The 25,492-nt window shown below is 54.4% G+C and overlaps 1 protein-coding gene across 4 annotated transcripts; it reads left to right on the plus strand.

Moving 5' to 3' along the window:
* The first annotated feature begins 580 nt into the window (after positions 1–580).
* LOC136370445 (H(+)/Cl(-) exchange transporter 5) lies at positions 581–24,906 on the plus strand. Of its 4 annotated transcripts, none has more exons than XM_066333857.1 (13): positions 581–644; positions 8,601–8,750; positions 14,592–14,743; positions 15,775–15,874; positions 17,182–17,366; positions 17,842–17,964; positions 18,393–18,599; positions 18,986–19,066; positions 19,717–20,259; positions 20,865–21,051; positions 22,103–22,501; positions 23,982–24,198; positions 24,530–24,906. In XM_066333857.1, the coding sequence occupies exons 2-13, from the start codon at positions 8,618–8,620 to the stop codon at positions 24,618–24,620; spliced, it is 2,418 nt and encodes an 805-aa protein (XP_066189954.1). In that variant the 5' UTR covers positions 581–644; positions 8,601–8,617; the 3' UTR covers positions 24,621–24,906. The 4 variants fall into 4 exon arrangements, with proteins under 4 accessions (XP_066189954.1, XP_066189953.1, XP_066189955.1 ...); XM_066333856.1 differs by lacking the exon at positions 581–644 and adding an exon at positions 962–1,016; XM_066333858.1 differs by lacking the exon at positions 581–644 and adding an exon at positions 4,445–4,465.
* Positions 24,907–25,492: the final 586 nt, after the last annotated feature.

A 25,492-nucleotide genomic window follows, 5' to 3' on the forward strand; every position in this document is an offset into this window, starting at 1 on the left:
GGGGTCAGTGATGAGGGTCAGTGATGTGGGGTCAGTGATGGGGGGTCAGTGATGGGGGTCAGTGATGGGGGTCAGTGATGTGGGGTCAGTGATGAGGGTCAGTGATGTGGGGTCAGTGATGGGGGGTCAGTGATGAGGGTCAGTGATGGGGGTCAGTGATGGGGGTCAGTGACGGGCAGTCTCTGCTAGGGGACAGGAGGTGGGGCTGGACACTGAGAGGGGTCCGAGGTTGTGTGCGAGCGATGGCAGGGAGCGGACAGCACAGGGCAGGACACACCGCGGTGCCGGTGCCGCTGTCCCCGTCTGTCCCCGCCGCGCAGAACGAGGCGTTGCCGCTTTAAGAGGGCGGTGCCCTCATCCAAGATGGCGCCGGCGCCGTCCGCCCGTGAGGGGAAGGCGCGGAGGGGGCGTGGCCTCTGCGGGTCACACCCCGATCGCCCCGCCCCTTCCGCCCGCCCCCGGAGGAGCCGCTGAGGGGCCGCGGGCGCCGGGCCCGGGACGGGCCGGGCCGGGGACAGCGGGGACAGCGGGGACAGCGGGGACAGCGGGGACAGAGGTACGGGGACAGCGGGGACAGCGGGGACAGAGGTACGGGAACAGCGCCGGGCCCGGGCCGGGCCGGGCCGGGGACAGCGGGGACAGAGGTACGGGGACAGCGGGGACAGAGGTACGGGGACAGCGCCGGGCCCGGAGGGCGGCAGCGCGGCCTCTGCCCCCGCCGGTGTGTGCGGCCGTGCCCTGGGCCCTGGTGGGCAGCAGCGGGGCCGCCGCAGCGGGAGCTTTGCTGAAGGTGGCGGTGGGGGCTCGGGGCAGTGGCGGAACCCGGGGGTTGTGGAGTCAAAGACTTCCAGCTGCCAGAGGACAGGGCTGGATGGGATCTGGGGCAGGAATTGTTCCCTGGCAGGGTGGGGAGGATCCTGTCCCGCCTGGGCTGCCTTGCCTGACACCCTCTTTCTCGTCCAGCAGCCCCAGGAGGTGCCAGAGTGGCGGCAGGAGCAGCTGATCCGTGGCAGAAGGTACCGATGTGGCTTGTTGGGTAAATGACCCTCTGGAATGGCCGCTGACCTCTCTGGGGGAATGCCGGTGTTTGGGCAGAGGATGGATGGGATTCCCTCCCGTCTGTCCCTGCTGCAGTGCACAGCGAGGAGCTGGTGTCCCTCTGCGTCTGTTTGGGTGCTCAGGGAAAACTCCCCTCTGAAGGAACCTCCAGGAACAGACAGGATGACAAACAGCAGCTGGAGTTTGGGAATCCTGTGATCCTCTGTGTCCCCAGCCTCTGAGTGCTGTGAGCTTTGGCCTGTCCAGGCTTTAAAGTCTTCCTTAAGCTTGGAGCTTGTTCCTCAGGTTTTTGTGGCCAGAGTGAAATGAGTGATTCAGGTGTTTGTGGAACACACACTCTGCAGTTTTCAGGGTGTTGGTGGTTCTGTTCCAGGCTCAGGGCTCTGTGGGACGGGGCTGGGAGCACCTAAGAGGCTGTGGTTAGCAGCCACTGCTGCTCTTCTGACTCCCTTTATTCCCACAAGGACTCAAAACCAGGATTGTTTTTGTTTTCACGTGCTGCATGGGTGGTGCTTGTGTAGAACAGAGGATTGTTTTTAATTCTTTGGGATGCAGCAGCCAAATCATCTTCTGGCTGTGCTGAGCTGCCCCTCGGGAATGGTCCCCACCCTGTGCACGGGGCAGGAAATGGGCTGGACGGGTGTGACCTCACCAAAACACCTTCTGAGATTTGGATTCGTGCTCCTGTGCCTTGCATCTCCCTTCATCTAAACCCCTGATTTCTTTGCCTCTGTCACAGTCCTCCCTCGTTCCCTCACTCCCTCCTTGCAGTGTGAGGTGGCACCAGCTGTTGTCTCCAGCTGGAGGTGGCTGCTGGTAAAGGAAGGCAAGTCCAGCTCCTGGAGCACACACAGAGTTCATCCCTGCAGTGTCCCACGTCCCTTGGGTGTCCTGGAGCTGGCCAGGATGTCTGCTGGCCCCAGGCTGCCCAGGTGAGGGCTGGTGCTGCCAGACCTTGCCATGTCACGTTCTCACCCAGCAGGTTTGTCCAGCAGCTGGGATTCCGGTGTGAGTGCAAAGGGGACAGCACAGGGAGGAGTGGTTCTGTGCATCAGGCCTCTAATTGTTCCCTCTGGGATAACAACCCACTCGTGGTGCTGTGAGCCCTGGTTTTGTAGGGCATGGAATGATTTGGTTGGAAAGCCAGTCCCATCCAAACCCATCCAGTTCCACCCCCTGCCAGGGACTCCTGGTTGCTCCAAGCGCCATCCATCCTGGCTTTGGACACTTCCAGGGATCCAGGGGCAGCCACAGCTTCCCTGGGCACCCTGTGCCAGGGCCTCCTCACCCTCACAGGGAAGGTTTTCTGCCCAGGATCCCACATAACCTTGCCCTCTGGCAGGTTAAGCCGCCATTCCTTGCCCTCTGTGGGTGAATGTGTGTTTTAGTTGGAACAAGGATGCTACAATTGTCCCTGGGCTTTGGGGAAAGGAGCAAGCCTAGCTGAGCACTTTGGTGTGACAGAGCAGCTGGTGGCATTTTGAGGTGGGATATTTCCACCATATCCCAGATTTTCTTCTTAATAGTCCCTTTTCCTCTTCGTGGCTTTTCCTCCAGAATATTTGGACCCAAAAGTGTCCCAGTTTGTGCTGTTGCTCAGTGGAAGGTGAGGCTGGAATGTGTGACTTGCTTTGGGAGGAGGTTGGAACCATCCCTGGAAATCCAATGAGCCTGGGGAGTGACTCCAGTGCTGTGCTCTTGTGCCAGCCTCAGTGCTGTGGGCTTCAGAGCTGTTGGGCTGGGATCCAGCACTTCCAAAGGGCTGCCTCCATTCCTTCCTTCCTTCCTTCTGCAGGAAGTTCTGTTCCTTTCTTAGCCATAGTTCAGGTCGAGGAGGTGCCTGTGAGTGGAACGAAATCCTGTGGTTTTATAAAGGTATATAAAATCACCTCTGTGTCTTGAGCTGAGCAGAGCAGCTGGGATGGATTTTGTGGTGGGGAAGGCTTGGGAAGGTGCCTGGTGTGCTCAGCTCTCTCTGGAATTCCCAGTGCAGTTGGCAGCAGCTCCAGCTCATCCCTGTGGCTCCTCAGAGGCTCAGCAGCAGCCTCAGCCTGGCCTGACCCTTTCCCTGCCTCAGGGAGCCTTTCCCAGCCTGTTCTCCCCTAGGGTTTTGTGCAAGTTGGGTGTTTGGTGTCTCTTTGTGCCTGAAAATCCCCTGTTAAACCTGTTGCAGTCCGTGTTTCAGCACTGTGGGGGTTTTCTACCTCACTGAGCAAGAGGCAGAGCTTAATTCTCATCAGGATGAGTCTGGACCTGGTTCCATGGGGTGCTGTTTGGATTTTGGGGTGTGCTGAGAGATGTCTCCTAAAAAGAGCCCCAAAAGGGGCAGGTGTTCTGCTGGAAGGGATCCAGCTGATCACAAAGCTTGGAGTGACAGGTTCTCCTCTGGGACTTGATGTAAGTTTTGGGCATCAGCTTTCTCTGTTCGATCTGTAACAACAGATCCTTTTTCCTTGTGAATTCCAGGAAAATAACTAAACGTAGCAGATGTGGGAAGGATGGGATAAGTATAAAGGATGTGATCCAAAGGTGTGGATCCTCTGTGGTGGTGAATGGATAGTGTTTGACTCCAGTAGAGACATTTATAACCTGAAAGGTGGAAATGAGCTTACAAAACACTACAGAAACTGCTGTAAATAACTGGATTTGGTCTGGAAAATACAGTTTGGTCTAGTAGCAACCACCTTCTTGCTGGTCACAAACTACCTGTAAATTTGGCCTTGGGCATTTTCATGTTGAGCTGTTTTTAGTCAAAACATTAAGCAAAAAGGAAAGGAAGCTGGAAGTATTTATGAAGGAGCTCTTGGGAAGAGGTGGCTGAGATTGTGGCTTTTTAAGTGAGAGCTAAAATGGTAATGATGGAAAGTTTAGAAGGGAAAAAAAAAGGTTTTGCAGTGAAACCATTGGATGGGGCAGCTAAGTGTGAATGAGTAGCCAAGAGTATTCCTAATTCTGAGTTGTGATGTGCCAGTGCTCCCAGCTCAGCTGGATTTGTGTTAAATGACCTTTATTTTGGCTTTTGGAGGACTGGTGCTGGTTCTGAGCAGGGCTGGCAGTGCCTTTGGGCACGTCTTTGCACTCACCTTGGCCTGGGGCAGTTGTTAGGGTGCTTTTGGGATAAGTGTGTTGCTGTTTGCCTCCGTTGGAATATTCCAGTGTCCTGGACTGAGGGGCAGAAGCTCTGTGGAATGGTGGATTATTCCAGAAGAGGTGGTCCTGGTGTGGATGGAGGGACGAGGGCTCTGTGTGTCTGGGATGGCAGCAAACCCCACAGCACCCCGTGAACCCAAACTGTCCCAGGATTCACATGCTGCCCTGTGCCAGCCCTGGGGACGTGTGACAGGCGCTGTCACCTCGCTGGAGGGATGTCAGGGCAGAGCCTGCACTCTTGGCTCCCAGGGCCCGTGTGAGTGTGTGCCAGAGAACAGCCAGAGAGCCCCAAAGGAGCCCGAGAACAATGGCAGCCTTTGTGCTCAGCCTGTGTTGGTGGAATTCCCGGCTTCTCTCAGACCTCCCATTGTTCAGGCCGGGTGGCTGCACGGCCCAAACATTCCCAGGATGTGTTTGTGCTGCAGAGGTCAGCCCTGTGCCAGGGCCAGCACAGCTCTGTGCCCCTGGCCAGGAGGGACAGCTTCTCCAGGATCCTGCACTGCTGGGACCCTCAGGGAGCATCCTCCAGCATCCTCCGTGGGCATGGAGCTGTCACAGAATCCTGGCATGGTTTGGGCTGGAAGAGACCTTGAAGACCATCTCCTGCCATGGGCAGGGACACCTTCCACTATCCCAGGCTGCTCCAAGCCCTGTCCAGCCAGGCCTGGAATATTCCAAGGATCCAGGGGCAGTCACAGCTTCTCTGGGCAGCCTGTGCTGGGGCCTCCCCACTGTCACAGGGAGGAATTCCTTCCAAATATCCCATCCAACCCTGTCCTCTGATGAGGTGAAGCCATTCCCCCTTGTCCTGTCACTCCAGGTCCTTGGAAATTCGGTGCAGTTTTCCTCTCTCCCCGAAGCTGGGGCTGACTGTGGTCACTTCAGACAGCACAGGGAATTGGAGGAGAGAATGGCTTGGGAAAACAACATTGTCTTGGAACTGCCTGTGGCCAATCATCGGCTCTTTTGTCACAGCGTGGGGACACAGGGCTGGCCCCTCCCGGGGGTGTTCATTTGGCAGCACAACTGTGCGTGAGGCTTCTCAGTTCAGCTCCTCCTCCAGAGGGTTCCATGGATTGAGGGTTGGAATACAACAAAATGCAAACCAGCTGTCTCAGTTCACACACAGATGGAGTTTCACCCTCATGGAGTCCCCTCCTCTGCCCAGGGTGGGAAATGTGGGGTTTTTTTAGGGTTGGCAGGAGCCTGTAGAGTGACAATGTTGCCCAGAGAGGTTGTGGGCTCCCTGTCCCTGGAGGTGTCCAAGGTCAGGTTGGATGGACCTTGGAGCAACCTGGAATAGTGGAAGGTGTCCCATGGCAGGGGTGGGCTTTAAGGTCCCTTCCAACCCAGGTCATTCCAGGACTGTGAAAGCCTGCCTCTGCCAGCTCCCAGGCAGGCACCAGGAGTGTTGAACCAACAGCCAAATGCTACATTTATTTCTTCTTTCTTTTCTTTTTTTTTATTTTTTTCTTTCCAGTTGCAGTTGGCTTATTCTGCAGTTCTTTCCTGGTTTGTGTGCCAGTGGGTCTGGTACTTGTGGGAAGGGATGTGCCTGAGAACCACGTGGGACTGGGGAGGAGGGAGAGCCCTGAATTGTCAAAGCTCAGTTTAGATTTGCTGATCTTTAAAGAGCCCCCAGTCTTGTGATCCAGTATTTTGGTTTCCCAGAGGAAACAGGCACTGGCTGGAAGCTCCTTCCCACAGTGGGAATGGCTCCAGAGCTGGCTGCCTGCTCCTGCTGGGGTTCTCCTGCTGTGGTGTCCACGGGGTGCTGCTGGAGCTGGGGTCGAGCCTCTCCTCCGACAGGGAGGAGGAAATGCTGTGGGAAGTTTTTCCATGCTCTGACTGGGAAATCCTGGAGCCTGTGTGCTGCAAGAGCCACTCGGAGCGTGACAGTGCCGGAGCTCTCGGTGCCATCCCCTGCTGCCACAGTGTCACCGGGACAGCTGTCACAGTGAGGCTGAGGGAGCCCATCTGCTGGGTGACACTGGAACGAGGAGAAAACCCTGGAATACTTGGGGTTTGGGCTGGGAATGGCAGCCAGGGCTGAGCATCCCAGCAGGACAGCAGCTTCCTGCTGCCAGCACTGTCACTGAGTCACTTCCAGGCGGCGTCATGGGGACCCTGCCCAGTTCTGCTTTGCTGCTTCCCTTTCTCTGGCTGCCGTGGGGGCCCCGGGACGGAGGAGAAGGGTGTGCAGGAGGAGGATGGTGTCACACGGGCGGTGGGGACGCTGGCAGCCCTGGGGTAGGTACAGGAGCTCCGGAGGTTCTGGCAGTGCCAGGGCCTGTGCAAAGAGGCGGCTGTTGCCCGATGGGGAATTGGGGTAGATGGACGACCAGATGAGCATGAAAACAGTCTGTTTTTTATTTTATTTTCTTCCTTGTGCCTGAGAACACGTTGCTCACCTGTAGAGGGAGTGTTCTGGTAAGGAAAAGTGTTATAAACCTCTGTGTCGAGCTGACAGGAGGAGATAAGCATGGAGTTATATTCCTGTGTGTCCTTCTTGAGCTGCCGAGTGTTCTCTGGCCCCTGCTGTGGCTGGAAGGTGCTGTGTTTGCTGCCGTGTTTTGGGTTTTAAAGCTGTCAATGAGAACAGCTCAGGGTGGGATTGAGTGGAGCAGGAGGTGTCCTTGCTCTGGTTTTTGCTCCTCCAGCAGGAGCTGTGGCTGCCAGTGCTGCAGAAACTGCTGCTTTCTGTGAAAAGCAGAGGTTTAGATGGAATATTGGGGAAAAATCTTCCCTGTGAGGGTGGGGAAGGCCTGGCACAGGGTGCCCAGAGAAGCTGTGGCTGCCCCTGGATCCCTGGAAGTGTCCAAGGCCAGGTTGGACAGGGCTTGGAGCAGCCTGGGACAGTGGGAGGTGTCCCTGCCCATGGCAGGGGGTAGAATGGGATGGACTTTAGGATCCCTCTCACCCCAAGCATTCTGGATTCTACAAATACAGAGATATTTTTACCCCATTTCCCACATATTTACACACGGGTCTTATTGGAAAATCCCTGTAAAACCATGTTGTGCTGGAAACGAGCCCTGAGACACAGGAGCACAGTTCCTTTAATCCTCTGCTGGGCTGAATGGACCATCCCTGCCTCCTGGGCTGTGATCCCATCCCTGCCTCCTGGGCTGTGATCCCATCCCTGCCTCCTGGGAGCTGGACCCACTGTGCTCCCTGGAAGCACTTCACTGGAAGAGCATCATAGCACTTCAGTGCCATTGAACTCTTTTCATTGTTAGCTGGGAAATACCAGCTTTGAATTCCGGGGTTTCTCCTGCCCTCGGCTCTCTGGGCCTCACTGTCTGGGTGCTCTCAGGGTGTGCAGCTGCTCCTGTGCCTTCCCAAGCACCCAGCTCTCCTCAGCTCCCTCTTTTCCAGGATCTTCTGCAGCAGTTTAGTGAGAAAACGCGGCCTGAAAGTTAAGGAACATGGTGTTCCACAGTGCCAGGCTCAGCAGAGAGCACCCTGTGCAGTGCCAAGGCATTTGCTGTGCTGTGGTGGTTTTTCCCTGGAATGGGAAGTGTTTTCTGCAGAGTGTGTAATTCAGCCTGTTGAGAAGTGCTGCTGTTTTCTCTTCCCGGCATAGGTCTGAGCTGTGTAGATGGTTTCTCTCTTGATTCTCTGGAAGAAAATCAGTGTTTGCAGGAGCAAAGTTCACCTGGCCAGCAGTGGGCCCAGGTGGGCAGTCTGGCCTGGATCAGGAACAGTGTGGCCAGTGGGACCAGGGCCACCTCAGGCTGTGCCAGGGGAGGTTCAGACTGGACACCAGGAGGAGTTTCTTCCCAGGAAAGCTTGCTAACCTTGGAAAGGGCTGCCCAGGGAGGTTTGGAGTCCCCATCCCTGGAGGTGGCACTCAGTGCTCTGGGATGGAGACAAGGTGAGGATTTGGCACAGTTTGGACTTGGTGGTCTCTGAGGTCTTTTCCAGCTGAAGTGATTCTGTGGTTCTGTCTTCTCATGGAGATGCAAAGATTCCCACTTGCATGTGGCAAGAGTTGTTTCTGAGGCTCATATCTGACTTTCCCCCCCCAGTTTGGTTCATTATTACGTTTTCAGAGCTTGTGCTTTTGTAGTTCCTTCGCCATCCTGGAAAAGAGGAGGAGAGACAGTGGGTCTCATGTCGTGGTTTGGCATGGGCAGCTCCTTGAGATTGGTGGGATCCAAAAAGAAATCTTTGCAAACCTGTTGAGAGCACATGTGGTTATTTAATAAATACATTGGAACGGCTCTTGCCCCGGCTAACACTGGAATTCCAGCCTGAACTTCAGGTGCCATCACTGCATCCAGCCTTCCCTTGGGCAGAGCAGCCTCTGGGTCTGCAGGGTCAGACATCAGTCCAGCTGGCTTAGGAAGTGAGCTTTCCTGCCTTAAAAAGCTTCCCTTTGCTCACAGGTTTGGAAGCTCTGGCCATGGATCCGAAGGGCTACCGTCGGGGGAGCTTCCAGAGCGCCACCAGCGATGAGGACATGCTGGAAGTAGCTGGGGCATCTGTGGATTTCTCCATGGCAGACGATGACCCGCCCCTGGACAGGGAGATGGGAGGTAACACCCCTGAGCTCTCGCCTTTCTGCTTTCCCTGGTGGCTCTGGAGAGGGTTTTGTGGGAATATTTGCTGTGTGGGTCCTGCTGGCCTCTGCCCAGGATGGGTCTGGTGTTTCCTGGCACCAGGGTGAAGAGTTTGCAGGATTCCGTGCTGGAATGCATCCCTGTCTGTGTGGCTCCTGGGCTGTGACCTGGAGCATGTCCTCTGGCTCCAGGAGAGCCCCTCCTGGGGTTTCTGAGGTAGTGGAGAAGAGCTGGCAGTAGCAGGAGAGAGGGATGTGAGTGCCATGGAATTGCAGCACTGAGCCATTCCTGAGGCCTGTGATATGAGCACAATGTCCCCTCCCTTCCCTACTTGCTGGTCTGTAATTTTGGAGGTTTTCCCGTCGTGGAGAGAATCTCTCCTTGTGGCAGCACAGAGGATTTGGTGCTCTCCCTGCCACCCCTCGTCTGGCCAGAGGGTGTGCTCCTCCTCCTCGAGGCTGGCAGGGAAATTCGTGGAGAAGGGATGAATCCACATGCATCTGCTGAACTCTGAGGAGTGCTTCCTCTGGACGAGGCTCTCTGTGTTGACAGATGCTCAGGTCCTACGGGGAGGTGACACTGATGTAAAAGAGGAAATTTTCAAGGGGGAAGAGCTCCTTGCCCAAATTCCAGTTTCAGTTCTCCCTGTGAATTCCCCCTGCTGACTGCAGATGTTTTGTGGCAGATGTTGGGGTGCCAGGTGTGAAACCTGAAGCTGTGGGAGCCCAGCTGGGAGGTGATGGCCGAGGTTCTCTCCCCTTCAGAGGAAGACTCAGAATTGTTTCAGTGGTGGAAGGTTTCCCTTTTTTCTGTGGCATTTGAAAAGGTTTTTTTTCTCTTTGAGCTCTAAAGGCAAGAATTGAGGCAGGTAGTGACAAGGATGGGTTTAACTGAGAGAGGGAAGACTGAGGTTAGATTTAAGAAGGAATTGTTCCCTGTGAGGGTGGGCAGGGCTGGCACAGGGTGCCCAGGGAAGCTGTGGTGCCCCTGAATCCCTGGCAGTGCCCAGGGCCAGGTTGGACCAGTCTGGAATTGTGGAAGGCGTCCCTGCCCATGGCAGGGGTGGAATGGGATGAGCTTTAAGTCCCTTCCAACCCAAACCCCTCGGTGACTCCATGATCAGAGGTCTGAGTGCCCAGTTTAACCTGAATGATTCCTGGTGCTTATGAGCACAAACAAGATTTTAGCAGCGAGTTATTCTCCATCTTTAATCAAAAATTAAATTAAAATTGAAGTGGGAGCCTTGAGCCTGCTCATCTCCCCTGTTTTCTTCAGCTGCCTTCCTCCTTGACCTCAGACAGAACCTGGGAGCTTTTATCAGTGAGACCAAAGTCAACGTGGGGAGTGTGCAGAGTTTCAGCTCCCAGACAATGCTTGAATGACAAGTTATCACCAGCAAATTGGAGCCCGAGGAGCTTAATCACCAGTCCCTTTGAGCTGTGTGCGCTGAATAAAGGTGAGATAACGACTGCTCCTGGGGCTCTGCTGGGAGAGCCTTTGAAGTCTGACCGTGCCCAGAGGACAGAAGGAAAATCCAGTGCTTGCCTGCAGGAACGGCAGTGAGCAAAGAGCATTCCTGGGAGTTCTTCAGCAAGGAAGGTATCAGCTGGGTGGGAAAAGAAAGGGGCTTGTCTGTCAGTGCATCAGTGACTGACACACTGATGTCAGGAGGCTGTTGGTAAACGTGTTTTCCTGTGCTGCATCGGGACTGGGGGCAGAGTTTTGGGAAGGGGCTGCAGAACAGGGAGTGTCCCACGGGGGAGGTGCTGAGCACAGTGCTGGTGTCCCAATGTCCCCCCATGGCTGAGGGTGGGCTTTGGTGGATCTTTGGGCTGTTGCAGGAATTGCAGGAGCAAATCCAGCCTGGGGGCAGAGTGGATAGGGAGCAGCTGTGAGGAGAGGGGCTTGGGGCTGTTGGTGGATGAGAGGCTCAGCTTGCCCTGGGCATGGTGCTGGAAACCCCCCGTGCCCCGGGCTGATCTCTGCGTGGGCACCAGGGGAGGGGTTCTGCCCTGCTCAGGTGAGACCCCACCTGCAGAGCTGCCCCAGCCCTGGGGCCAGCACAGGGGACCTGGGGCTCTGGGAGAGAGTCCAGAGCTGTCCCCACGGCAGGGCTGGCCCTGGTGACAGTGTTCCCCCCCCCACGGTGGGGCTGGCCTTGGTGGCAGTGTCCCCCAGCAGGTGCAGGGGCTGGCCCTGGTGGCAGTGTCCCCCCCCGCCACGGTGGGGCTGGCCCTGGTGGCCGTGTCCCCCCAGCAGGGCTGGCCCTGGTGACAATGTCCCCCCAGCAGGTGCAGGGGCTGGCCCTGGTGGCAGTGTCCCCCCGGCAGGGCTGGCCCTGGTGACAGTGTCCCCCCAGCAGGTGCAGGGGCTGGCCCTGGTGACAATGTCCCCCCAGCAGGTGCAGGGGCTGGCCCTGGTGGCCGTGTCCCCCCGGCAGGGCTGGCCCTGGTGACAGTGTCCCCCCAGCAGGTGCAGGGGCTGGCCGTGGTGACAATGTCCCCTCGACAGGCGCAGGGGCTGGCCGTGGTGGCCGTGTCCCCCCAGTAGGGCTGGCCCTGGTGATGGTGTCCCCCAGCAGGTGCAGGGGCTGGCCCTGGTGACAATGTCCCCCCAGCAGGTGCAGGGGCTGGCCCTGGTGGCCGTGTTCCCCCAGCAGGGCTGGCCCTGGTGACAATGTCCCCTCGACAGGCGCAGGGGCTGGCCGTGGTGGCCGTGTCCCCCCAGCAGGGCTGGCCCTGGTGACAATGTCCCCCCAGCAGGCGCAGGGGCTGGCCCTGGTGGCAGTGTCCCCCCAGCAGGGCTGGCCCTGGTGACAATGTCCCCCCAGCAGGTGCAGGGGCTGGCCCTGGTGGCCGTGTCCCCCCAGCAGGGCTGGCCCTGGTGACGGTGCTGGTGACGCCACGACAGGAGTGGGGAGGGCACAGCGCCGCTGTGGGACCGGCCCCGGAGCAGGAGGAGGAGGAGGAGGAGGAGGATGCCCAGAGTGCCTCTGGGAGCCCCGGGAATGTCCCCCTGCACCCAGCCACGGCACGGACAGAGCCCCGGAGCTGCGGGATGGGGAGTGGCTGAGCCAGGGTGAGGAGACCTTCCAGGGAGGAGCAGGAGATGTGAGCTAAGGGGAATGTTTCCGTGTGTCCATGTGCCTGTGCACGCCGTGGGGTGGTGGCTCCGGAGCCGGGATCAGGGGGCTGGATCAGGCTGGGTGGGCTGTGGGATTTCTGCTGGGTGATGGTTGTTTGTTCACTGCCCTGGGCAGCGTTTCGGGGTTTGCTGGAGCAGTGAAGCAGTGTCACAGCCCTCCCGGAGCTGGGCTGTCCCCTTGCTGCTGGCAGGACAGTCAGCAAACGCTGTGGCTTTGTGGGGTGGCACATGGCACAGCCTGGAACCTCACCCGGGGCAGCCTGGTTTTCCTAAGCCCAGCAGGGTCATTAATTAATCCCTTCTGGGCAGTGAGCAAAACACCGAGAAATCTGTTTGAAATGAGCTCTAATAGGGTCACTTTTCACTCACTGTCTCTGATTTGGGGATCTGGATGTTACAAAGAGGGACATCTGTGCAATCATCTTGGATGTGTTTTGGCAGGGCATCACAGAGCTGGTTTTCCTCCTTTATTCCTATCTGGGAATCCTCGGATCCTTGGTTTGCAGCAAGCTGAGGCAGGAAATATGATCTTTATAAATATTTATAGCTGTCAGCCATTTCATAGTTCTGGATTACCCCTGAAAAAAATACAAAGATGTTTTCTCATTATCATGTGTCAAATGAACAATGGTGTGTGTCTGGAGACCTCGGGATTCTCCTTTGGGAATAGAGATCCTGGTGCTGGAGGAGGGCAGGCTGGGCTGAGGGGGAGTCCTGGAGAGCAGGATCTGGCTCCAGCCTGGTGTGGAGTGGGATCAGCCCAGCCCAGTGGGATCAGTGGGCTCACTGGGGCTGTGCCTGAGGGGTCCTGCAGCTGCCATCAGGGTCTTGCTGGGGGTACAGCACCTGCAGCCCCTGTGGCATTGCAGCTCTGTGCTGGCTTTGTGCCTCAGGCTCTGGTTCCTGGTGCTCCAGGGCAGGCTTTGAGCTGGGAGAGTGTTCCCAGGACAGCTCAAAGTCGATGGTGGGGACAGTTATTCCAGGAGAGTGAGCATGGAATGTGCCTGATCTCATCTTCTTGCAGAAAATGCTTCTCAGGGTGTTCTGTTAGCTTGGTTAACTCTCCTTCATAAATACTTTTCTTTAGGACAGCTGTATCTTTTATCTTTAGGAAAGATTTTGGCAGATATGCAAAAAAACCCAAAAAACCAAAGAAACAAATGGCCAGGGAGAGGCTGTTGTCTGCAGCACAGAGACAGGGATATTGGGGTGAGAACAAACCCAGCTCCTGCTCTGGGCTGCACGTGGGACGTGTCCAGGTGACCAGGATGAGGCCTCTTTGTTCCCTGGATTCCTCTGCCAGGCAGCTCTCATGTCCTTGGAGCAGCACCAGCCAAGGCAGGAGGAGTTCCAGCACTTCAGTGTTCCATGTTCTCCTCTTGCTCGTGGTGTCAGGATGGTTTTTTCAAGGAGCTTCTGGTCCCTCAGATTTAGAGAGCAGCATCTAGGATTTCCTCTGGGGATATTTCAGTGGGGAAATCTCTGGAGGCCTTGATATTAGTTTTGCATTTCCAAGCTTCTGGTCCCAAAAATGCTGTTAAAACCAGGGATTCCTCACAGAAAATGTGCTCCATTTTCCTCCAGTGCAGGTGGGGCTCACAGCACTCAGCATTTGGAAGAGCTCTGCAGAGCTCCACTTTTTTTTTTGTCCCAAGTGAAGCGAGGAGCTGTTTTAAGTGGGTTATTTTGTGGTGGTTGTCAGTTCTGTGCATGACTAATCTTGTTTTCCTGCAGCTGTGGCTATCTGGGAGATGAGCTTGGGAAGATTTCACAGCTCTTTTCCCGTCTTGCTTCAGATGAAGGGGCTGAGGGCAGCTCTTTGAATTCCTTATTTTTCCCATCTGGAGACACCTTTGCCCCCGTGATATCTGCAAGCTAAATATGCTCAAGTATCAACCATTATCCTTCTGTCTGGGAGTTTTAACCCTCCTCTTTCCCCCACCTTCCTGTTTTCACTGGATTTTGAGTTTTGCTCTTCTGTTTTTCCCTCTGAATGACTGCAGGGACTCAGTGTCTTCCAGAACCAGAATTTTGGGAATGTACAGCCAAGCTAAGCATCCTCTGCCGTGGGCTGGAGCAGATTAAACAGGAGGCCCAGTGGTTTGGCTGAGTTCTCAGCTGAGGGAGGCTGCAGGTCCCAGTTTGGTGTTTTCCCAAGCCCCCATTTGTATCACTCTCTGCTTTCCAGGCCCCATTGGATGCTTTGCTTTCCCTGTTTCCCTGCTCCCATCCATGCCTTCCTGCCTCATCCGTGCCAGATCCACCTGGGATACCTTTCAGCTCTGTTGGAAGTCCTAAATACTCCTTTTCTCCTTTCCCTCTCTCATCTGCTTGCCTTGAATGGCAAAATATCCTCATGGCAAATCCTGGATTTAGGGAAAAGACCCATTCTAGATGCTGATGGTGATTTACTTCGCTCTTAACAGGACCAAAGTAAATTAACTTTGTTTCCAGGAACAACCCCACCTCCAGGTGATCTGCTGAAGCTGGGGAGGGTGTACCTGGCACAGATCACCTGGGAGCATATGCCTGTGGAATTCAGCTCAGGGAACACCTCAGTAGCTCTTTATTTCCACTGGAATCTGTGGTTTTCCTCCTTTTTTTTTTTTTTTTTTTTTTAATGAAAAGGAAAAACTAAGAAATGCTCAATTTTCCCCCTTCCTTCCCCACCAGGCTTTTCCTCATATAATGGAGGAGGGATGAATGGCACGAGCACCATGATGGATTTCCTGGAGGAGCCTCTTCCTGGCGTGGGCACCTACGAGGATTTTAACACCATAGACTGGGTGCGAGAGAAGTCCAGGGATCGAGACAGGCACAGGGAGGTAAAAATTCCTCCTCTTCCTCGCTGGCTCTGAGGGCAGGATAATTAACGTGTGACTCTTGCTGGGGTAGGGAGGCACTTCCTGGAGCCCCCTGGAATGGAGGGATTGCCCTCAGGATGGGAGCTGAGGGTTCAGTTTGAGGAAAAGGAGTACTAAATCCAACATATTGCAGTTTTTTTAGTTGCTGTGTCTCGTCTGAAGGCTTTGATTTGTTCCAAATGGGGGTTTGGAGCACAGAACCAGCCTGGTTTTCTGCTCTCACACTTGCACTGGTGAATGGTGCTCTTTCTGTTGGAATTTTTTTTTGTTTGAGAAGACTGAGTTCAGTTCTTCCAGAATTCCTTCCCAGGACTTCACCACTCTGCAATTAAAGGGATCTGCTCAGAATGCAAGGGGGCCTTTAGCTGAAATACCCACGCTCCCAGCCTGCTCCTGCCTTGCTTTGTCACAGGGAATAGCAGTGGTGAACTGGAACATTTCCCTTAGGAGAGGCAGCTGGGCACACAATGGCTCTTCTGTCACCCTTTGTCTGCCTGTCAGGAGCAGTGAGACTGACAGGCCTCAGCCCTCCTGGGCATCTGGGACAGGGCTGAATCCCACTTCCCAGTGCCACCAGCTTCCCAGCTGGACCATTCCTGTTTGCTGGCATTAAATCTGTGACCCCTTCATGTCCATGTCCTTGGGGCTCTGACACAAGTTTCCCTGTGTTTCCAGGTGTTCCAGGCCTGGCTGGACAGGGCTTGGAGCAACCTTGGACAGTGTGAGCTGTCCCTGCCCGTGTCAGGGGGTGCTCCTGGGTGATCTTTAAGGTCCCTTCTGACCTATCCCATTCTGGGATTCCATGGCCCTTGATCCATTCTCCTCCCCACACCCAGAGCTGCACCAGCTGTTGGAGCAGCCGCTGTCAGATGCTTTTTCTCTCCCCCAATCAAAGCAGAGTCACAGTGTCACCAAGCACTTTTACAGCATTTACACCTCGGTGGATCAGAGTCCTCATGGATTTTTGTTTCTTTCTGCAAACTGTTTCCCAGATCACCAACAGAAGCAAGGAGTCCACGTGGGCACTGCTGCACAGTGTGAGTGATGCCTTCTCTGGCTGGCTGTTGATGCTGCTCATTGGTTTGTTGGCAGGTGAGAGCAAACACCCAGGTAGAACTAATTCCTCTCCTCCCCAGGGCCTGGCAGATCCTTGGAGCGGCAGGATTTTGGAGTGAGGGCTTGTGCTGACACCAAGGGCTCTGCTGCTGCCTTGGAAATACACAGGGAATTATTTTTAAGGGCTTTGAGGCTGTGTTTGTGCAAAACCAAAATGCAGTACTGGGGCTGAGAGGTGTTCTGGACACTGCTCTGGGTCTGCTGCTGGCATAGAACTCTGAAATAAATAAAAAATGTTCATTAAAGCAGAGCTGATCAAAATGCTGAGAAATTCTGTGCCAAATGCTCCTCATGGGTACTGAAGGGGTTAATGCCAGCAAGAGTTTCTTATTTTGGGAGGTTTTTCCTTCTACACTTAGATATAAAAAGGGAGAGGTGTTGCTTGGAAATCAGGTGTCTTTCACAATTCAGCTGGCTGAGACCTTTTGTATTACTTAGAACCAAACTTTGGTCCCAGGGCAGCAGGAATAAATCCCTTGGATAGAAATCTTCCCGATTGGAAGCAGCAAGCATCTGTCACGAGGGATGGAGAGAAATCTTGTGTTAATGTTTACCCAGGAGGGCTGCTGGCCAGTTGGTCATTAACTGGGGGACTTGCTGAATGTTCATTGCAGCCTCTGGAGCTGGTGCTGCCACTTGCTCCTGTGGATCAGATGTCTCTGGCCTCTGCCTTGGTGTGGGGGTTTTGAGATTGGAGGAGTTATTGACAAAAGGGACTTGAAGCTTCCTCTTAAAGCCTGACTTTCCTTCTGTGCTGGCTCTGCTTGCCTTGTTTTACTTGGCACAGTTGTAACTTTCCCCTCCTTTATTTTTCTTCTTTTAAATTAGGGCTGGAAATGTTTTCTCCAAAATAAGAGTTATTCTTGTCGCAGTGTTGCTGTTGTTGGTGCAGCTCCTGGATCCTGGTGACACATTTTGTCTGAGTCCCCCAGGAATGTGGGACATCCCTCTCTGCCCTCCCACTGCTGCTGTGCTGTATTTAACAAACAGTTATTGAGAAGAATTAATTGCTGGTGATGCGGGGGGGGCGTTGATCACAGTCAGCCTTTGAAACATCATCAGCCATGCTCTGTTTCCTCCTCTTTCCAATATATTGAAATTATTCAAAATTGGGCAAATCCTCTCATTTAGCTCTCCACAGAATAAAAGTGAGTTGTAGGCAGATATACCACACTGCTCTGTGTGTTGGGAGGTGAGTCAAAAACTGGTGGGGCAGACTGCGACCTTGAGGTGTTTGAGTCTGCTCAATTAAATTATTTTGCTTTTTTTCCCCTTTAAACCAGGTTCCCTGGCAGGTCTGATCGACATCTCTGCCCACTGGATGACGGATCTGAAGGAAGGAGTGTGTTTGGCAGGGTTCTGGTTCAACCACGAGCACTGCTGCTGGAAATCCAACACCACCTTCACCGACAGGGACAAGTGTCCCGAGTGGAAGAGCTGGTCCCAGCTGATCCTTGGCCATGGAGAGGTGATGTGTGCCTGGAGCTGCTTTTGCTGCTGAATTCCCTGTTTGCCCAGCCTGTGTCATGCCTGGGGTGATGTGATGCCAGGAGTCCAAGCTCTGGGTGGTTCAATGGTTCATCGTTGGGGTCCTGAGGGGGTGTCAATAAACCCCTTTGTGTCAAAGGTTCTGTGGGTGTTGTCCTGGAGGAGATGTGGGGAGGCAAACCACTGCCACATTTACAGGTGCAGTGTGCCACTGCTGTGTCCAGGGTGTGCTCTTGGGAGGTATTTTGCCCATGGGTGTTCTGGGGGAGTGCCATGATTGGTAACCCAGCAAATGGAACCTGGCCTTGGAACCTCAGCCTTAGGACAGGTCTCTCCATTTTTAGCTGATAACTCTGTGGCGTGACCTGATGATTCCCCGTGCTCACTTCAGTGCCCAGCTCTGACGTGGTTTCAGTTGAAACCATCTGATTTTGGCAATTTCCTCTCTGTTTCAGGGGGCCTTTGCATATATCCTCAACTACTTAATGTATGTTATCTGGGCCTTGATGTTCTCCCTCCTTGCTGTGCTCCTGGTGAAGGGCTTTGCCCCCTATGCCTGTGGCTCAGGGATCCCAGAGGTGAGTGACAATGAGAGTGGGTTGTTTTTCAGGTAGAGATCCCATCCAAAATTTACACATGCATCTTATGGAATAGTATATTCCACTTTAGATAATGTCTTCGTACATAGGTGTTTTTCCAAGGTATTTGAAACATGTCTAATACTAAAATCTCCGTGCAGTCCCTTGAAAAATCAGATGTTTTGGCATTTCTGCAAGAGGCACTGCTTAGGTGTTCCTCCAGCAGAGATGGTGGCCCTGAGAGAAGGCCTCAGATGGCTGCTCCTGCCTTTTTGTGGAGAGAGATTTTTATGGACTGTCACTTTTGATAGCTCAGGGGGACTCTTGAAAGCTGTAGGGAAGGGCAGGACTGAGAACACCCAGTAAATCAGGAGCTCTGACCAGGGCTTGAATGAAAGCCTGTAGAGCTTTGTGTGCTTGACTTCCAGATCAAAACTATCTTAAGTGGTTTCATCATTAGAGGCTACCTGGGCAAGTGGACGCTGGTCATCAAAACCATCACCCTGGTGCTGGCTGTGTCCTCGGGGCTGAGCCTGGGCAAGGAGGGGCCCCTGGTCCACGTGGCCTGCTGCTGTGGGAACATCCTGTGCCACCTCTTCACCAAGTACCGCAAGAACGAGGCCAAGCGCAGGGAGGTACGTGGGGACACCTGAGGAGGGCAGGTGGGCCTGGGGCTCTGGGCCTGAGGGTGGCTGGTTGTGTTTTGGGGTGGCTGGTTGTGTTTTGGGGTGGCTGGTTGTGTTTTGGGGTGACTGGTTGTGTTTTGGGGTGACTGGTTCTGTTTTGGGGTAACTGGTTCTGTTTTGGGGTAACTGGTTCCGTTATGCTAACATTGATTTTTATTTTGGAGCTCCCTCTTAGGGAGTTGGCTCCCTCCACCTTTTCCCTGCTGTCTTACAGCAGGTCAGACCTAGCTGACTGTGCTGTAGATAAACACTGTATGAATTTAAGTGAAGACAGAGCAGAAAAGGAGGGTGTTTGGGAGGGCTGAGAAGTCTGAGTGCCTCTGTCTGTCCCTCAGGTGCTGTCAGCAGCTGCCGCCGCCGGTGTGTCTGTGGCTTTTGGAGCTCCCATTGGAGGAGTGCTCTTCAGCCTGGAGGAGGTAACCTTGGAATGCTGCTTTAGTGCAGACCTTACCCTGTGGGTTAGAGACACAGCCCGTGGGGAAATTCCTCCTGATGTCCGACCTGACCCTCCCCTGGCACAGCCTGAGGCCCTTTTCCCTTGTCCACTCTCCTGACAGCTGTGTCCCAGGTACCTGGGAACAAACTTCTCTGCTTTATCAATCCTCTTTTCTTCCCAAGAACCACCTAATCCTTAATCTGTTGATCTGGATGTGAAAGGATCATTGCTGTTTAGTTTAGGGGAGTACCAGGATGGATTTCAGAGGAAGGCAGGGATGGATTTGCTCAGCTGAGCAGTAGTTGGTGGCAGGCACTGCTGTTTGGTACTTTGGACCTTGCAGAGCCACAAAATTCTGTGAATTCAGGTCATGGCTGATGAGTAACAGGTTTTATTACTCAAGTGAGTCGCTCCAGGGATCACAGAGGGCACATGCATGTGCTGCAGGCCAGGGCCCATCCCACCCCATGGAGCTCTCACTGAAGTGGAGCTCCAGAGCAAGCCTGGGGTGCTTGGCTGGAGAGCAGGGAACGAGCCAGTGCTCATGGATGTCTCTCCTGCCTTTACTCCCTGCAGTGGGGTGCTGCTGGGAGTTCAAGTGCCCAAATGTGGTTTTGTTCTCCCCTCCAGGTGAGTTACTACTTCCCTCTGAAGACCCTGTGGCGCTCCTTCTTCGCCGCGCTGGTGGCCGCCTTCACCCTGCGCTCCATCAACCCCTTCGGCAACAGCCGCCTCGTGCTCTTCTACGTGGAGTTCCACATGCCGTGGCACCTGCTGGAGCTGGTGCCCTTCATCCTGCTGGGAATATTTGGCGGGCTCTGGGGAGCTTTCTTCATCCGCAGCAACATCGCCTGGTGCAGGCGGCGCAAGACGACGCGGCTGGGCAGGTACCCGGTGCTGGAGGTGTTGGTGGTGACGGCCATCACGGCCATCCTGGCCTTCCCCAACGAGTACACCAGGATGAGCACCAGCGAGCTCATCTCGGAGCTCTTCAACGACTGTGGCATTTTGGACTCGTCCAAGCTCTGCGAGTACGTGAACGATTTCAACAGCACCAAGGGGGATGACCTCCCTGACCGCGCCGCCGGCCCCGGCGTCTACACGGCCATGTGGCAGCTGGCACTGGCCCTCATCATGAAGGTCTTCATCACCATCTTCACCTTTGGCATGAAGGTGAGGGCTGCCTGTAAAGGAGCTCATGGTCTTCCCTGCACTTTTCAGGGCCCTTAGAGTTTTATTTCCTCCCTGACCAGTGTTTCCCCCAAGCTCAGTCAGAAGGGGACAGACTGCAGTTGTGTGTCCTGCTGCTTGGACCTGAGGGTAGTGGAAACCTTCCAGCCTCAGTGTGGGCACCAGTGCAGTCACAAAACTGGTGCTTCAAGGCTCCACATCCCATTTTCCAGACACAGAACGCTCCTAAATTGTCCTGCCTCAAGCTTTTTGATAAATGTGATTTAGATGAAAGAGCTAATTACAAAGCAGCCAGTGTCTTAATTTGTAAGTGCGTAATTGGAGCTATTCCTTGCACAGAGTGTTGGGAAGTTGTTTGGTGTAGCCTGTGGAGCTGCAGGTGCAGTTCCCAGGTGTGAGCTTTCCTGCAGTGGATGGAGCTGATGGACAGTTTTCACGTCCCTGCTCATTGCAGGGGACTTGGACTGGATGACTTTGGAAATATCCCTTCCAGCTGAGCTCCAGCTCTGCCTGGGCGTGGTTTGAGGTTCCAGCAGTCCCCTGTGCAGTCCCTGGGCTCTGCTGCTCACTGCCCCGTGTTCCCACAGGTGCCCTCGGGGCTCTTCATCCCCAGCATGGCCGTGGGGGCCATCGCGGGCCGGCTGCTGGGGGTGGCCATGGAGCAGCTGGCCTTTTACCACCACGACTGGGCCATCTTCAGCGGCTGGTGCAGCCAGGGCGCCGACTGCATCACCCCGGGCCTCTACGCCATGGTGGGCGCCGCCGCCTGTCTGGGTAAGCTGGGCCTTGGCTGGAGAGGTGCTGTGCTGGGTCAGTGGTTGGATTGCCTCGTCTTAGAGGTCTTTTCCCAGCCTTAATCGTTGAACCACGGAGTGCTTTGGGCTGGAGGGACCTTAAGGATGATCTCGTTCCACCCCGCAGTGATTCTGTGGTTGTGGCTGGCCGTCAGAGCTGGTGGTCACCTCAGGAACCCCAGGAAATGCTGTAGTGGAATGTGTCATGTGTTCCTCATCCTGGTGGTGGTCTTTTGCCATCTCCAGCCTGGTGCTGGGCAGGTGCAGTGGGGAGCTCCTGAGCGGGAGCCAGAACAGTTGAGGCTGCCCAGGGACTTGCATTTTCCTGTGGGGTTTTAATTCATTTTACTTCCTGTTCTGGCCTTGAATCTTGTGATGCAATTCTGCTTTCAAGTGCTCTGTTTTTTGGTAACACTTCTTCCTCTTGACTGAGTTGGAGAGACTGGGTTCATGTGACTGAACTTCACTTTCACAATTCCCAGTCCCTTCATCCATGGAATATATTTAACTCCTAAGGGACGACTTTATCAAGAGAAACTCTCTGAAAACATGCCACCAAACCCCATCTTTGGCCATTTTTGAGGGGATAAGCCTTCTTTGAGCAACCCAATCTAGTGGAAGGTGTCCTTGCCCATGACAGGGGTTGGAATGAGGTAGACCTGAAGGTTCCTTCAAACCCAGAGCCTTCTGGGATTGTTTGCATGTAATTGATGGAAGATAAATACGCTTTGACTTCATTAATGCTTCTGTTTGCTGCTGGGCAGCACTGAAGGGTCTGAGCCCCTTTGAGGAATGAGTATTGAAACAAAACCCTTGCAAAATATTCGGGAGTAGCTTTGGGACTTGAATCTCAAAAGCATCATTAAAACGTGCCGAGACAAAACCACGCAGAGACCTTGGGCTCCGTGCCAGGGCCTGGTGCTGCGGCAGGGCCAGAGGTCTCGGTGCTGTTGGAATGGGGCAGCCCAAGCGTGCTGGTGTCTCTGGAGGTGGGGACAGGTGTGACCCCAGTGACCGTGCTGTGTTGGCAGGGGGCGTGACCCGCATGACCGTGTCGCTGGTGGTCATCATGTTTGAGCTCACCGGGGGGCTGGAGTACATCGTGCCCCTGATGGCAGCTGCCATGACCAGCAAGTGGGTGGCCGACGCCGTGGGCCGCGAGGGGATTTACGACGCCCACATCCGCCTGAACGGGTACCCCTTCCTGGAGGCCAAGGAGGAGTTCTCGCACAAGACGCGCGCCATGGACGTGATGCGGCCGCGCAAGAACGACCCGCCGCTGACGGTCATCACGCAGGACACCATGACCGTGGAGGACGTGGAGGCCATCGTCAGCAGCACCACCTACAGCGGCTACCCCGTGGTGGTGTCCCGCGCGTCCCAGCGCCTGGTGGGCTTCGTCCTCAGGAGGGACCTCATCATCTCCATTGGTGAGGGCCAGCGCTGCCCGGGTGAAGGGGCTGTCCTTAATGCCACCTGTCACTGGCCTGAGGAGGTCACACGCTCCTGGGGCTGGTGGCTGGGCCAGCTGGTGTGTCCCTGAGCAGTGTGGGTGGGCTCTGCTGGCCGTGGGGGTGAGGGACAGGGTGGTTTGTCACAAAATCACAGGATCATTTAGGTCAGAAAAGCCCTTCAGGATCGAGTCCAGCCTGTGTCTGATCCCTGCCTTTTCCCCATCCCAGGGCACTGAGTGCCACCTCCAGGCCTTCCTTGGATGCCTCCAGGGATGGGGACTCCAAACCTCCCTGGGCAGCCCCTTGCAATGTTAACAAGCTTTCCTGTGAGGAAATTCCTGCTGGTGTCCAACCTGAACTTCTCCTGGCACAGCTTGAGGCTGTGTCCTCTTGCCCTGTCCTGGTGGCCAGTATGGGGACCATATGGAATAAAATGCAGGAACAAGTGCATTGGATATTACGTGCATTGCCTGCCTTCTGTGGTACCACCATGAGTTTCTGCACTTGGGTTCCTTGGAATCTCCAGGGATTCATTAAGAGTGGTCCCGTCCCCAAGCTGTGCACAGTGACAGGATGGAATTTCTGTTTTCAGGATCAAATATCCCAAATACTCTAAAGTATTCTGAATATCCAGCCTGGTGTTTGGGCTGCCAGACCTGCTCCTTCCCAGGGAGCCTTGGAATGCTGATATCAGATTGCCCTGTGGCAGGTGCCCACAGTACCTGTGTGTGCACTGCTGTGAAGAGCTGAGGGATGGCCAGTACTTCACTTGTTTTCCATTCCTGACCCTGATCACGCCCATGGAGCCTCTGCCAGTTGTTGAGTGCTTAAAAATAGGCTTTTAACTGCTCCACATGGGACCCAAATCAGTGACTCATAAAAGTACAAAGCCTTTTATTTACCTCCTCTAAAAACTGTGAAGTTAAAAGTTCTCCAGAACTTGAATTTACCTGGCTGGAGCACAGTGAGGTGCTTTGCCTTGGCTTTGGGCAAAGCTGTTGTGCTGATCCTGCCCCTGAAGTGGAACTTTGGAGATCTTGTAGGTTCTCCCAGGAAACAAGTGACAGGACAAGACCTGAAGCTGTGCCCAGGTGAGGTTTAGGTTGGATATTGGGGCAATTTTTTTCATGGAAAGGGCTGTCCAGCCCTGGCACGGGCTGCCCTGGAGTCACAATCCCTGGAAGTGTTCAAAAAATGTGTGGATGTGGCACTTGAGAACACGGGTTAGTGGTGACCATGGTGGTGGTTGATGGTTGGACTTCATAGTCTTAAAGGTCTTGTCCAACCTTAATGATTCCATGGTTCCTTCAGAAGAAAGGCTGAAAACCCATCCCACCTCCTTGGGTGGGAACAGCTTGGCAAAGGGAAGGAAAGGACTTCTAAGGCCATTAAACGTGAGCTGAGGAACAGGAAGAGGAAAGGAGTGCTGATATTGAACAAACATTTCTCTTCCCAGAAAACGCCCGGAAGAAGCAGGATGGGATTGTGAGCACCTCAATTATTTGTTTCACTGACTACTGTCCCCCCCTGCCTCCGAGCTCCCCGTCTGTGCTGAAACTCAGGAGCATCCTGGACCTCAGTCCCTTCACGGTGACGGACGAGACGCCCATGGAGATCGTGGTGGACATCTTCCGCAAGCTGGGGCTGCGCCAGTGCCTGGTCACCCACAACGGGTAAGGCCTGGGGTCAGAGCCTCCCCTGCCCCCAGGGCAGTGGGGACAGCACTGTCATCCACCTGGGATGCAGTTCTGGCCTGGCAAAGGCACGTGTGACAGCCCAGCTCCGAGCCCTGCCCCGCCTGGCCTGGGACACGTGAGGGACGGGGCAGTGACAGCAGCGCCGGGAGCTGTGCCAGTGTCTTACCACCCTCAGAGGGGGCAGTACTTTCTGTGGGGTGTCACTTTAAATCTAGAAAGGCTCTTCAGCACCTGCAGGGGGCTCAAGTGGCCCTGCAGGGTTCCTTCTGATCGTGTTGGTGCATTAAAAACGTTTTTCATTTTCCAGGAAGCTGCTGGGGATCATTACCAAAAAGGACGTCCTAAAGCACATTGCACAGATGGCCAACCAGGACCCCGAATCCATCCTCTTCAACTAGAGGCAGACTGCTGGGACTGTGTGTCCCACATCCCTGGAACTTTCTAGCCCTCTCTGGGTAGACTTTCCTATTTTTATTGAGACCGTGGAACTGTTTCCAGCATTTTCCTCCATGGAGCTGAAGATTTTTTTTTCCCTACCAGATAACCAATTGCACTATGGAATCTGGGGAATATGATCTTCTTTTTAGAAGAAGAAGAAAAAAGAGACTTTATTTACGTTGCTTTTGTGAAGTTGCATTGGAAAGATTCCATGAAGGAGTAAAAAGAAAATGTTAGAGAACTGTATTTCCTCCTCCTCTTTTGTTGGAACTGCTGTTACAAACATGGGGAGGAAAAGCCAAGGAGTTTGTGCACTTCCAGAGGTGTGGAAAGAGCAGGATGGTTTTGCACGCAGTGTTCAGGTGGTGGCAGAGGGACAGAGCTGGGGTCAGGGTGGTGCATTCCCAGTTCAAAAAAACCCCACAACCTTGGGAAACCAAAATAGGAGAGAGAAAAATAAAATTTGGCCGGTGCTTGGCTGAAGGAAGGAAAAAAAAAAAACAACCCAACAACCCCCCTCCATCAGATCTTAAAATTTGGCTCAGTTTCTGATTGGGAAGATGCTGGTTTTGATTAATTAGTGAATGTATTAATTACTCTGCCACTGCCTTGTCAGGAGAACCCCAAGGAGGAGGTAGGAGGAGTTCCCAGGTGTCTTCCCATCCTTCTCCCTTTCTCTGATCCATGCCCAAGGATTCTTTCTCCTTGATTTCCCCTGAGCACAGCACTAAAATCCCAGAGGCTGAGCCCTAAATTCCTGCCCTTCCCCAGCCCCAGATGGTGTTGGATGTGGCTCAGGTGGCCTCCTCCTCACCCTGCCCCACTGAGGAGC

This window comes from Sylvia atricapilla, chromosome 21 (genome assembly GCF_009819655.1).
Source record: "Sylvia atricapilla isolate bSylAtr1 chromosome 21, bSylAtr1.pri, whole genome shotgun sequence".
Lineage (NCBI taxonomy): Eukaryota > Metazoa > Chordata > Aves > Passeriformes > Sylviidae > Sylvia > Sylvia atricapilla.